The following is a 13,803-nucleotide window of genomic DNA, read 5'->3' on the forward strand; positions in this document are numbered from 1 at the left end:
TGGTCGGGGGTGAAGGGGGAGGATGAACCATCTCTCACGTCTGCCTCTCCTGGGCATCCAGGGTGCCACTTTCTTCCCCATCCTTCTGCCTTTCCCATGCCCCTCGCCCCATTTCCTTGGCCGCCATCTTGCCCTCAGGATCACGACCTGTAACCCAGGCACACTAACCTCCAGATCTCTTCCCACATAGAGGGGTTCACCTCAGGGGCCTGACCCAGGCATGGGAAGAGGGATAGGACTGGTTCAAGATTTGCCAGACCCGGGTCCCACGTGACAACCAAGTGGGGAGGGCAGGCCAGCAGGACTTGAAGTTCCTGTGGGCGGTCTCCCCATCATTCAGCTCAGCGAGGCCCCCTCCCCAAGGAAGAGCTGGTTTCATGAGCCAGAGGGGCTGGTGTCTACTCACCCTGGCAAGAAGGGCAAAAACATCCATTCTTCATTCATTCTCTCATTCCTTCAACCTGCCCTCTCTGAGCCGTGGCTGTGTGCCTAGCCTGCCCCTGCCCCAGGGTAATGGCAATCCATTTGTGGGGAAGGGAGCCACAGAGAGGCCCCTAACCCAGCTCTTGGGGGTGGTCAGGGCGGGCTTCCTGGAGGAGGTGGCATCCAACAGTCTTGTAGGAGAATGAAGCAATTTGGGCTTTGTCCAGAGTCCAGCTGAGATGAGGGTAGAGTTCATAGGAAGAAGGAGGGTTTCGAGGAACTTCCCCTTCCTCTGCCTCAGTTGATAAAAACTGGAGGGAAATTGGTACTGGTGAGCTCCTACCCCAAAGGAGTGGGGTAGAGATAAGTTGGCTGGGCAGATGCCGCTGGGGATGACGGTGCCAGGCCGGGGCATGCAAAGGGAGGCAAAACCGGGTGGATTCTACCAAGAGGGCCCGGGGTCCAGCTAGGCCCCCACGGGGTACTGCTCATGCTGCTGGGACCTGATTCCGCATGCCCCACCCCCACCCGATGCCCTCGCATGCCTTACCTGTGGCTCCTGCATGTCCTGTATGTGCCTGCTGGTCTCCCCCCACCCCCTCCCTCAGCTCTGACAAGGACTATTGCCTGTCCCCAGCCTGACTCAGGAGGCCAGCTGGCACCTCGGGCCCTGCCCTCCCCAGATTCTTCCTGGACAGGAATCTTGAGGCTGTTCTCTGCCTGATTCCCCTCCTGACTGTCCCTCCAAGCCTTTGGGAGGACAAGGATTAGCTCTGGGGGTCAATGAAAGCTTTGGGAGCAAACGGACCCCCCCACAGAAGCCTCCATCCAATAGTCTGTTTCCAAGATGGCTGCCACCAAGATGGCGGAGAAGGCTGGACCCCATGGCATTTCTGCCCATGGGAACTGCCCTCCCCCCGAAGGTGCCCAAGTAGGCCTGGAAGAGGGCCTGGAACCCCAAAGACCCTTGAATTGCCGTTTGGAACCCACACTTGAGGGAAAGGGTGGCCATGGCTTGGTGCCTTCAGCTTCCTGGGACCCCAGGCCTCTCTTCCCCTCATCTCAGGCCTTCTGTGTGTCCTGCCACCCCATGCCCCTGGGTCCCTGGATTCTGGTGGGGTGGGGGTGCTCCCCGCCGGTGCCCCCCTGTGTACGTGGCTCTCTCCCCTCCCACCCCTCCCCAGCTGCAGCAGTATCCCCGGCTGCGGGAGGAGATGGAGCGCATCGTGACCACCCACATTCGGGAGCGTGAGGGTCGCACCAAGGAGCAGGTGAGCCCTCGGCACTCTGGTGCCCACCCCCCACCCCCACCCCAGCCCCCAGCCCTCCTCCTTCTCCTTCCTATTTGCCTCTTCTGTCTCAGTCTCCTTTACACGTTCTCACCTCATACTCTCTGCTTCTCTAACTTTTTTATTGTGGTCGAATATATAGAACATAAAATTTGCCATTTTCACCACTTTTCAGTGTGGGTTCAGTTACATGAAGCACATTCACCTGTTGTGTGACCATCACCCCCGTCTCCAGAACCTTTTCATCCTCCCCAAACGAAGTTCTGTGCCATTAAACAGTGACTCTCCAGCCCCTGCCTCCACCCAGCCCCTGGCAACTCTGATCTCCTTTGTGTTTCCGTGAATTTGACAACTCTAGAGACCTCATATTCGTGGAAACTTACAGTAACTGTCCTTTTGTGTCTGGCTTGTTTCACTTAGCGTGGTTTGCTCAAGGTCCAGCTAGACCACACCAGGTGTCACGGTTCCCTTCTTTTTTAAAAAAAAATTATTTAAATTCAATTAGTTAACATATAGTGTATTATTAGTTTCAGAGGTAGAGGTCAGTGATTCATTGGTTGTATATAACACCCAGGGCTTGTTACATCCCGTGCCCTCGTTAATGCCCCTCACCCAGTTACCCCATCCCTACACCCCCCTCCCCTCCAGCAACCCTCAGTTTGTTTCCTATGATTAAGAGTCTCTTATGGTTTGTCTCCCTCTCTGATTTCTTCTTGTTTTATTTTTCCCTCCCTTCCACTATGCGCTTCTGTTTTGTTTCTTAAATTCCACACATGAGTGAAATCATTTAATAATTGTCTTTCTCTAGTTTGACTCATTTCGCTTAGCATAGTAACCTCTAGTTCCATCCATCTCGTTGCAAATGGCTAGGTTTCATTTTTGGCGACTACATAATATTTGTGTGTGTGTGTGTGTGTGTGTGTGTGTGTGTGTGTGTCTCCCACATCTTCTTTATCCATTCATCTATTGATGGACATCGGGGCTCTTTCCATAGTTAAGCTATTATGGACATTGCTGCTATGAACATTGGGGTGCGGGTGCCCCTTCTGAATTTCCTTCCTTTTTAAGGACTATCTGAATGATATTCCATTGCCCAAATAGACTTTTATTTAGTCATTTATCAGACATCCATTCCTTCGTTCACAAACATAGTCACTGAATGCTGCCTCTGAGCTGGGAGGAGCAGACAAGCCTGCCTCCTCATAGCCCACACGAGGCCCATAGACAAGTCCTCTTACTTGTACGTTTCTCTTGTCATCCTTCTGTCTGTACCCACCCCTGGCTCCTAATTCCTAACCTCCATACTAACACGCCCCTTCTCCATGACAGTGCTGTCCCCCAGTCGTTCACAACTTTGTTCGCATGTTGTGTTTTTGAATCCTCATTGATCTCTTCAATTACAAAAGTGATAAATAATAAAATATTCAATCGGTATAAAAGTAATTAAATTACAGGTAAAGTGTTCCTTCATTCACTCTTCCCTGCCCCTGGTTCCTCCCACAAAATAACCATTATTAACAGTTTGGTATGTTCCCTTCAAGGCCCAAGCATTTTGTTTTAAGATCTTACTTATTGGGATGCCTGGGGGACTCAGTCGTTTAAGCATCTGCCTTCTGCTCAGATCATGATCTCAGGGTCCTGGAATTGAGCCCCACATTGGACTCCCTGCTCAGTGAGGGGTCTGCTTGTTCCTCTACCCTTCCCCCCACCTCTTGCACTCTCTCTCTCTTAAATAAATAAGATCTTTTGAAAAAAGGTTAAAAAATAATTTAAAAATCCAAAAAAGATCCTGCCATATATTTTCCACTTTTAAAAAAAGATCTTATTTATTTATTTGAGAGAGAGAGCGAGCAAGAGCACAAGTCAGGGGCAGGGGCGTAGGAAGAGGGACAAACAGACTCCCTACTCAATGGGGAGCCAGACCTGGAGCTCCGTCCCAGGACCCTGGGATCATGACCTGAGCTGAAGTCAGCCATTTAACCAACTGAGCCACCCAGGCGCCCCTCGGCATTTTTTCCCGAGACATATACACATTCCAGTTTCCACCTTAATCTCCAATAACCACAGTCCCGCTGTGTGTCTTGCCTTTTTTCTCTAAAGATAATTGTAGTAGCTAACATCTGTTGAGCACCCATTACATGTCAGACATGTGAGCTGCCTCATTTCATCGTGACTTCGCCGCTCCTAGGATGCAGACACATTTCATCTGCAGAACTGGAGGCTCAGTGAGCACAGGTGTATTATGGGGAGCAGTGGGGCTTGGGTCTAAACCCGGCGGTGTGCATCGGGAATGTTCCTCTGGTCACAACTCAGTTACAAATCCCACCACTCTTCCTCATTTGCAAAGGGAATCTTCCAGCGCCGGAACCTAGAAATTGTCCTCATTCTTTTGAATATTGTAGAATGCTTTATTGTTCAGAGGATACCATAATTTATTTCACCCTCTGATGGCCATTAGCTTGTTTCCAGTTTTTCTCCATTACAAACTACACCACACGGAACATATATCTTTGCTCACTTGGATGAGTTTATCTATGAGACCTACAATACATATTATATATACAGTTCTAGCAGTGAGTAAGTGCATTTTAATATTGTTAAATGTTGCCCAATAACTCTCCAAGATGGTGGCCCTGATTTGCACTTCCACCAACAGTATATGAAAATCCATCTTCCCACAATCATGGCCACCCTGGTCATTACCAATATTTATTTTTAATTTGATAGGTTATAAAAGGCTCTCATTGTTTTAACTTAGATTTCATTATTAATGAGGGTGAACATTTTTTACATATCGTTATATATTATATGTATTTTCTCTATGGATTACCCATTCGTGTTCTCTGGCTAATTTGATTTGTGTGGCATGTCTCTTTCCTTTATTGACTTGTAGGAACTCTTTATTTTTTATGGATCCTATTATTGAAGGCTTGGTTGATTTATTATAGGTTCTATAAGTGCTATAAGTATGTTTCTTCCAGCCCTTCATGCATTTTAAAACCCTGCCATTTTTTTTTCCCCTTGCCTGCCAACATGTGTATCCTCGAAGGTCATGCTTCTCATTGACATTGAGCTGGCGTACATGAACACCAATCATGAGGACTTCATAGGCTTTGCCAAGTGAGTGCTCCCTAGGCAGAGAAGGCGACACCTCCTCTGTGTGTGCGTGTGTGTAGGACCCAGGCCTGCTAGGTTAACCCTCTGGGTCCAGTGCCCACTAAGCAGTGGCACTGAAGTTAGGCCTCTTGAGAGAAGAAATTCCGAGACCCTTCCCCCTCTCCCTGTCAGTGCTCAGCAGAGGAGCAACCAGATGAACAAGAAGAAGGCTTCAGGGAACCAGGTGAGTGAACCCCAGTGCCCCAGCCGGAGGGATGGAGGGTGCCGGATGGACGCCAAGCTCTCAGAGCCCCCTCCCCCGAGAGGAAGGGTCCCACGGGGGCCAGGGAGCCTGTCAGCTGCCAGCCACAAGCCTCCCACTCTGCCTCAGTAACCCTCTCTCCTCTCTCCCGATGCTTCTCGTGGTTGCTATGGTTACCTCTTTGCAGGATGAGATTCTGGTGAGTACCAGGACTGGGGCTCTTGGCTTATGTAGTGAAGGGGAGGAGGGGGCCCATCTGTAGTGGGGAGCACAGGGGGCAGAAGGGCACTCTTTAGCTTGAGCTGCTTGCACACATCAGCACGTGGTGTCCACATGTGCTCGCAGTCCAGAGGCGAGGCCCAGTCATTCACAGAGTCCCATCAACCTGCCCATCAGCACGCATGAGCTTAGCACCTACTTCAGGCAGAGGTAGACCTTGTGGGCTGGGTGGGTGAAAATGGCTGGCAGGGGCACTCAGTAGGTCCTCCTCAGATATCTGTTGGATGGATGGATGGTTGGATGGATGGATGGATGGATGGATGGATGGATGGTAGGTAACCATCTCTACCGGAGAGTTGAGTAAAGAGATGAATGAATGTCAAGAGAGAAGTCCCTCCTCACCCATTCTCTCCTTCCGATCTCTGTTGAAAACACCACTTCTCCCCCTACATGAGCCATTGTCTGGAATCTTCCAGAGGCCGCAGTTTCTTTATAACAATCTAGGTGTTTGTGTGACTATTGGCTTCATACCTATTTCTTTCTCAAACCCCATGAGGGGAAGGACTGGGTCTCTCTTGTCCGTCAGCAAATTCTCCGCCCTACAGGCCAGTGCCTGGCACATAGTAGGTGCTCAGTAGAACGAAGGCATTAATGAGTGTGATATCCCAGGGCAATTCAGTTCAGCAAACACTCGGTGGTGCCTATACTGGGCTGGCCCCCGGACAGGGGTCAGATTCCAGCCCTGCCCCCTGGGGACCTGAGTCTGCAGTCAGGACCCAGGTAGGGTGGGGGTTGGAGGGGTAGAGGTTCCTGGTGCAGGGGCTCTAGAAGGGTTTTTTTGTTTTTTTTTTTTGTTTTTTTTTTTTTAATATTTTATTTATTTATTTCACAGACAGAGATCACAAGTAGGCAGAGAGGCAGGCAGAGAGAGAGAGAAGCAGGCCCTCTGCAGAGCAGAGAGCCTGATGCGGGGCTCGATCCCAGGACTCTGGGATCATGACCCGAGCTGAAGGCAGAGGATTCAACCCACTGAGCCACCCAGGTGCCCCTCTAGAAGGGGTTTTGACAGAGCTGGAGGCAGCCAAGGGAGGGCAAAGGCTGCAAGTCAGAGCAGGGAGTAGCTGACAAGGTCTGCTGATCAGATCTTGGAGTGCCAGGCCATGGTATTTGGACTGAGTTCCAAAGACAGTGACAAGACATTGAGGGGATCCTCACCAGACCTGGACAGAATGAGAGAGGCACCATGAGGCACCTGGCTGTCATGTTTCTGTAAATGGCAAAGGCAGCTGCTCAGCTTCTGATCCACTGTCGCTTGGGTTCTCTGCAAGGTCTTGGGGAGGCCAGAGGGTCAAGGAGGGCTCCAGGGGGGCTTCAAGGGTCTCAGAAGCAGGCCTGACTGCAGACGACATTCCTGCCAGCCCCAGGTTCCTCGTCCTCAGCTCTTCTCTGGATGCTCAGAGAGCCAGGGATGTCAGGGCTGGGGGAGGGAGCTCTTTCTCTATGATCCACCCCGGGGGTCTAGTCAGTGGCCTTGTCCTTGGAGCAGAATCTACAGGCCCTGTCTTTGGTGGTGGCTCAGGATGGTCTTGGGGACAGCTGCTTCCTGCTGTGGAAACAGATCTTTGCCTGTTACTCTGGGCTCCCCAGGGAGGAAGGGGTCTGTTCCATTCATGCTCAGCCCTTTACCCTGCTCCCACTCCCTACCACCCCACTCCTGTCCCTGCCTTGGGGCCAAAGACCCCTAGAACCCCACTACCATAGCACATGCCACAAATATTGATTGATTGATTGCTTACTGTCTGCCAAGCACACTGCAAGGTGCTGGGATATACCAGTGAGCAAGAGAGTTCATAATTTAACAAGACCAGCTGACATCAGCAGATAATCTCTCTCTCTCTCTCACTCACACACACACACACACACACACACACACACGCGTGCGCGCACAATTTTGAAATCTCACCCATTGTCATAGAAGAAGACTTAAGGGAGTTATAAAAGACTGCAAGACTATAATGGGGGTCCAGACATACTGGGGGCTAAGGAGGGCCTGCCTGAGAATGGGACTTCTGAGCTGATACCCAGAGGGTGAAGAGGAATTTGGCAGACCAACAGGAGGGAAGTGCTTTCTAGGCAGAGACAGCAGAGCACGTATAAAGTCCCTGAGGTCAGGAACAAGTCTTAGAATAAGGTGAATCTTAAGCTGAAAAGACATTCAGTGTTGTCTTGCCCAGTTGGCTCCCTAAACTCTGTTTGCACACTTTTAGAGGTGGGGAGCTCATCCCCTACCAAGGCTACCAGTCCCCTCCTCAGATGGCTCTGTCAGAAGGCTGTTTATCCTGAGCTAACCTCCGCCTTTCTCCATCTTCCAGTCTGTTCCCTTGTGGTTCAAACCACAGCAGGTCTGACCCACACCCTCCCTGCCCGGCCAGGCCTCCTAGAGCTAGAGGAGGGGTGGGATTTGGAGTGGCTTTCTTTGCCTATCCCATTGTCCACAGGGAGTCCTGGCCTCTGCCCACTGACCTCCTGCCCTCTCACCCTCCAGGTCATCCGGAAGGGCTGGCTGACCATCAATAATATTGGCATCATGAAGGGGGGCTCCAAGGAGTACTGGTTTGTGTTGACCGCTGAGAATCTGTCCTGGTACAAGGACGATGAGGTAAGTAAAGGGCCATGGTCATCAAGGGCTTCGGCTGGGGCCAGAGTCAGGCTCAGACACTACCAAGGGCTTGGAGGAGACCGGGCCACCCAATGAACAGGGCTTTTCTTAAATCCCATCAGAGACCCCTGGGCAGAAGTGGGCGGCAAGGATCAGGCGCAGGCAATCCTGGGAGTCTGTCCAGGCTGAACAGAGAAGGTGGCTTGGCAGTAGCGGGGGGCCTGGGACTGAGCGCCCTGGAGAGGGTGGACAGGGGTGCTGGGCGCCCCTCCCTGACCCCGCCAGCCCTGTGGCCTTCCTGTTTTCCTGCTCCAGGGTGTGCCGCCTCCCCCGTGGCCCCGCAGGCCTATGACACACACATATCCAGCTGCCAGACACCCTGTTAACCCCGGCACCCCAGTCCCCCAGACGCCAGCTGCGCAAGGGAGGTGCCCCAGGTGCCTCCAGGCCGAGGGGCTGGGACTGCTGGGGCCCCGCAGAGACTCCACACCAAACCCTTCCCTGCCCACAGGGGCACGCAGAACCCCTGCCACTTCCCTCCCTCGCTGCCGGTCTCCTTTAAGAATGAGTCTATTTGGCTTCCACATCTGGATTCCAGAGGTGACCAGAGAGAATAGGGAGGGCTTGGGGTGTGTGTGGGGAGGGGACTTGTGGTAATGAACTCCAGCTGGCCACAGAGTGGGGGAGGGGACCTTCTTCCTGAGGAAGCTTTCGGAGGAGAGGGCACTCTCAGTGGGGAAGTGGAGCTGGGATGGGGGCTGTGATTTTGGTCTCTGAGCTCCCTCCCTGATCCCTGCCCCCTCCAAGTCGCCCTGGGCAAGCCCCCCCTTCCCCATCTTGGGCTGGGCCCTCCGTTGTCACTGGTTGGGACGCCAAGCCATCTGGACCTCATTACCCCAACCCTGGCCTCTCCCTGAGCATGGGGCCCCTGGAAGGGATGGAGTGTGAGGTGGTGTGACGTGGGTGGGGGGGGGGTCGCTTCCTGCTCTGTTGCTCAGGCGGGCTGCCTAGACCCCTCGTGGGCTGGGGATGCTGACTGCTGGGCCCAGAACTCCTGGTCCTCTTATATCGCAAGGTCCTCATGTGTTGGGCCAGGGGACAGTGTGGCCTGGGGCTGGGGGCTTCGCTGCCCGGGAATGTATCCAAGAGGGGCCCCGTTCTTGGGTGGCGGGGTCTTTTTGAGCTTCGTGTGTACATTGGGGTGGGGTCGTGTGTGGGGCGCAGTGGGGGTGGGCAGTGAGCGCCAGGTGGTGGGGTGTGTGAGGCTCATGGATGCTGTGGGGGGGCGTTGGAGGAGTGTTTGGGGTATAAGCATCTAGGTGTGGTCGGGAGAAGACTGCGCGTGCCTGGGCCCTGTGTGGAAGGGAGGGTGTATGGATGTGCTCAGGATGGAAGGACGGGAGCAAGCCGGTGTTCCCTGGCGAGGGTGTGTGTGTGTGCGCACACGTGTGTGCCCCTGGGATGTGCAAGTGTGCTGGGGGCATGAGTGTGTGGCTTGAGTTTGGGTGTGGGAATGTATATGCCTGAGTTGTCGGGGTGTGCATGTCGAGTTGTTGAGTGTGTGCATGTGTGTGTGTGTGTGTGTGATGTGAGTGGATTTTTGCACTAGACCAGCTTGCGACGTGGAGGTGGTCTGGCCTGCAGAGAGAATGGTCTGTCCCCCTCTCTCCCCAGCCACCAGCCCTCTGGTCTTTGGGACTTGGGTGGCCCTCTGGGCAGACAGGCAGCTGCCCCTATCCCGAGTCCTCATTTGCCCCCCTTCTCAGGCTTCCTCGCCACCCATCAGCACCCCCTTCCCGTCTCACAGCAGGGTGCCCCCTTCCCCCTGCACCTCCTCCCAGCACTCCCTTTGCGCGCCCCCCCCCCTACCCGCCAGCTCCCTGCCCCGTCTCCCGGTTCCGGTTCTGGGATGGTGGGTGGGGGTCGGTCCAGCTCTCCAGCGGCGGCGCCGAGGGTCTAACCCAGCCCAGCCTAACCAATGTGCAGACTACTGTACAATTTGGGAGTCCTGAACAGATAGTCTAAACACTGGGTAGACGGAGTGGAGGTGTCCTCTGGTGCATCCAGGCAGCGGTGTCTGTCCGTCGGGTGGGAGCTTCAGCCCCCTGTCCTGGAGATCCAAGGCCCCCAGCCCCAGCCCAGCCAGTCCGTGGTCCCCTCTCTGCTCCCGACTCCCCTTCTGCCTCCTTTGACGTGGCAGGGGTGAGCGGGAGCTTCGGCTGGGAAGGAGGGGCCTGGGGAGGGGGCCGGCCAGCAGGAAGGGAGGGGTGGGGGGAGGAGGCCGCTCCTACCTAGAGTCCAACCCCAGAGTGCAGGGCGGGTGGTGACGGGGCCTCCCTCGAATGCTTCCAGATGTTCTCTGGCCGCGTGTGCAACTTCCTCCTCTCCTCCCCCAGCCGCCCTCTGGGGCTCCCGGCCACCCGTCTGGTATAAAGAAGGCTTTATGTGGCCGGATGGGCTAGGCGGGTGTCGGGGGCAGAAGGAGGTGGGCAGGATGGCGCCAGGACTGGGGAGCAGGGTCCTCCTCAACCCAGCACCGCCCCCCCCCGCCCTCTCTTCCCGGCCCAACCTGAGATCCTGGATGAGCTTCATGCCCAAGACTTGAGTCCCTGAGATCTACACAGGCATCCCCCCCGACCACAGCACGGTCCTGGGGTATGGGCATGCAGGGTAGCAGCAGCAGAAACCCTTCTCCTCCCAGAGCCCCATCCAAGTGTGCACGCAGGCCTGGCTCCCATGTGCCCATCCAAGATACACAGATACATGTTTACAGCATGACCAGAGAAACAGGACCAACACATAAAAGAAAGGGGGCCTGGAACAAAGAAAATATGGGGACGGTGAGCCAAAATATATGCCAAACTTTCTAGGGAGTGAACTGTCTAGTTTGGCCTTATTGCTTCTTATGATAATGAGTTCCCTGTCACTGGGGGTGTGCAAATGGCAGGGGAGCCATTCCTTGTCTGAGACAGGCATGTCTGTCCTCCCAGATGACTACAGATAAATTAAACGTGTTTGACGCATGCAACAAACCATCTGCGTATAAACACGTGTGCCCACAGTGTGCCCCCCAGGCACGCTCCATATAAACACAGATGTTTACAGTTGTCACACACACCTATGAGAGTGGGCACGCATCCACCTTGACACACAAACATGCTCACAAGGATCCATGGCCATGCTGGGCATCTCCTCGGGCACACATGCGCACACACACACCTGGGCAGCACAGACGGGCACACATACACACGGGTTCACAGGTCCATGCTCCGGCAGGCGTGTGTTTGCACAAGCACACAACTTCATACATGTTGCACACACAGACATACCATCTCCAGGCTTGTGCTGTGCCCCTGATTGCTAACACATGGACGGCTGGGGGCGGGTGGTGGGCTGAGCCAGCCCTTTGAAGCTGCTGGAGCTGGTGGCCCCCCGTCACTGTCTCCACAGTCAGGAAATGAAGTCAGCAGCTTAGCCAAAGCAGGTCTCGTTGGCCATGCCGGGGGCGAGAGAGGCTTGAGTGTGAAGTCCCTGCCGGGGGCTGGCCTGGATGGTATCCAGGGCTTGCTTGGGGTGGGACTGGGAGCCCCCCCTCAGTCTCTCCACCCTGCACTCTTGGGCTCTGGCACGTATGCAGAGGTGGTGGGAATGGCTTGAATGCCGTTGGGAACGAGAGATGCCCGGCAGGCCCCAGGCTCCCTGGCCAGGCTTTCTTCAGACAGCACCCGTGCCTTGCATGGCACACAGGTGCCCCCGAAGCCCAGGGCCACTCTGGGGCCCCACAGCCCCAGCCTGCCCCGCCCCACCACATAGAAAACCCTCTTAGGTTGGGAGGAGTAGCAGGGAGCAGTGCTGACCTCGCCCATCACTCCCACCTCTCTCCACAGGAGAAAGAGAAGAAATACATGCTCTCCGTGGACAACCTGAAGCTACGGGATGTGGAGAAAGGGTTCATGTCAAGCAAGCACATCTTTGCCCTCTTTAACACTGAGCAGAGGTGGGTCCCCAGACTTCAAGCCCCCAACCACCCTCAGAAAGGACAGGGACCTGCCCCGAGCCCCATGGCAAGTCATTCCTTTGACAAATATTTAGTTGGTCACTGGGTGAGCACCTGCTCTGGCAGGCCTGGGGATCAAAGAAGAACCCTTCAGGCCTGGTCCCCTTCTTGCTACTCAGTGTCTAGTCAGGTCGGTAACAGTACTGCGCCTCTCCCCTCCTAGGCCAGGGCCGTCTCCTGCAGGCTTCCCCTTACTCGAGATGAGGGATCAGTAGAGCTTCCGTCAGAGAGGTCCCCAGGAAGGCAGGGGGAGCCAATGGGTACTGCATGGTCAGGGGTGCCCCTCTTATGAGGGCTCATCCCCCCACTTTTTAGTCCCTTTCTAATAGAACATTTGACTGCCAATTTCACTGAATCCTCACAATGACCCAGGGAAGCAGGAGCCGTTTTATTAACCTATCTTCCAGGCGAGGAAACTGAATCTTGGAAGGAGAGGGGACTTGCCCAGGGTCACACAGCTGGGAAATGAGAAAGCCAGGCCTGGACCCCAGACGTGATGCCTCCAATCTGTGCACGCCCTTGACCACCTGCATGAATGGGTTTTGCGTCTTCTCCCCTCCCCGCCTGCCCCATCCTGCAGGAATGTCTACAAGGATTATCGGCAGCTGGAGCTGGCCTGTGAGACACAGGAGGAGGTGGACAGCTGGAAGGCCTCCTTCCTGAGGGCTGGCGTGTATCCTGAGCGTGTTGGGGTGAGTGGTGGGGTGGCGGGGACAAGTGACTTCCCATAGGGGCCCTGGGTCACTATCCTCAGGAATGTCATGTCACGGTTCTGAGCGCTTCTGGGGCTCAGAAATAGCATGGATCCTCCCCTTACCTGCGCTGGCGTGGGATCAGAGTGAAGCCTTCCTCCCATCCTCCAAAGCCGGTTTTTCGTGACCCTCTGCCACAGATGGCACTTCCTGCATCCCCTTGGTATCGCGGTGGCTTTTTGTGGCTACCTTCACTTTCCTCCTCTCTTTCACCGTGGCAATGTCTACAGTTGCCCTAGGGTTGGGGTAGAGTGCCCTGGGTTCACTTGCCTTTTCCTTTCTGTGTGTGTCTGCTTCGGCTGTGCTTGCTGGTGGCGGCGGTGGTGGTGGTGCCAATGCCGGTGTCATGACCTCTGTGGCTTTGGTGTGGGCCTCCCAGGACAAGGAGAAAGTGAGTGTCCCCCTCCCTCGCCCTCTGCCAGGTGTCTCCAGCCTGGCAGCAGCTCTGGCCAGCTCTTTAGCATCAGGAGTTGACCCTGGAAAGTCTTTCCTAATTGATGGACTGGGAAACTGAGGCAAATTCTAGGCACTGGACTGAGAGCCAAGATAAGGCTGAATGAGGGTCTGGGATCCTAAGAGGCACTGGGGTGGGTAGAGTGCAGACGCGGTATGTTTGGGGGAGCTGGTGTTTGTTCTCTGTACGGCAGTGTTCCAGGCACCCTTGGAGGGGCCGAGACCCTGGGGGTGCCTGGAACCTGGCTGCGAGGGCCCCACCACCCTGATGCCCTCTCTTCTCAACGGCAGGCCAGTGAGACTGAGGAGAACGGCTCAGACAGTTTCATGCACTCCATGGACCCGCAGCTAGAGCGGCAGGTGGAGACCATCCGGAACCTGGTGGACTCATACATGGCCATTGTGAACAAGACTGTACGGGACCTCATGCCGAAGACCATCATGCATCTCATGATCAACAATGTAGGTGCAAACCCTTCATGGCCGGGGGTGCTTGCTCTCTGGGGACCAGGGAGGCAGTGGCCAGGCTGGCCTGGGGGAGGCACACCCAGTCCCTGGGGATCGGGTCTCAAGAGGTAGATATAGGTCCACAC

At 54.8% G+C, this 13,803-nt stretch overlaps 1 protein-coding gene across 13 annotated transcripts in view; it reads left to right on the forward strand.

Annotated features, from left to right (window-relative positions):
- Window positions 1–13,803, forward strand: part of DNM1 (dynamin 1) — a 44,925-nt gene that overhangs the window by 25,358 nt on the left and 5,764 nt on the right. For all 13 annotated transcript variants that reach the window (XR_007122174.1, XR_007122176.1, XR_007122175.1 and 10 more), the window contains exons 11-19: window positions 1,608–1,694; window positions 4,762–4,832; window positions 5,001–5,052; window positions 5,258–5,269; window positions 7,835–7,948; window positions 11,836–11,945; window positions 12,586–12,697; window positions 13,137–13,148; window positions 13,502–13,672. Coding sequence is in view for 10 of the 13 variants with exons in the window: in XM_047699033.1 (XP_047554989.1) it covers window positions 1,608–1,694; window positions 4,762–4,832; window positions 5,001–5,052; window positions 5,258–5,269; window positions 7,835–7,948; window positions 11,836–11,945; window positions 12,586–12,697; window positions 13,137–13,148; window positions 13,502–13,672 (741 nt within the window). In the remaining 3 variants the exon portion in view is untranslated. The remainder of the gene's footprint in view (window positions 1–1,607; window positions 1,695–4,761; window positions 4,833–5,000; window positions 5,053–5,257; window positions 5,270–7,834; window positions 7,949–11,835; window positions 11,946–12,585; window positions 12,698–13,136; window positions 13,149–13,501; window positions 13,673–13,803) is intronic.

The sequence above is a fragment of the Lutra lutra genome, chromosome 13 (assembly GCF_902655055.1).
Source record: "Lutra lutra chromosome 13, mLutLut1.2, whole genome shotgun sequence".
Taxonomy (NCBI): domain Eukaryota; kingdom Metazoa; phylum Chordata; class Mammalia; order Carnivora; family Mustelidae; genus Lutra; species Lutra lutra.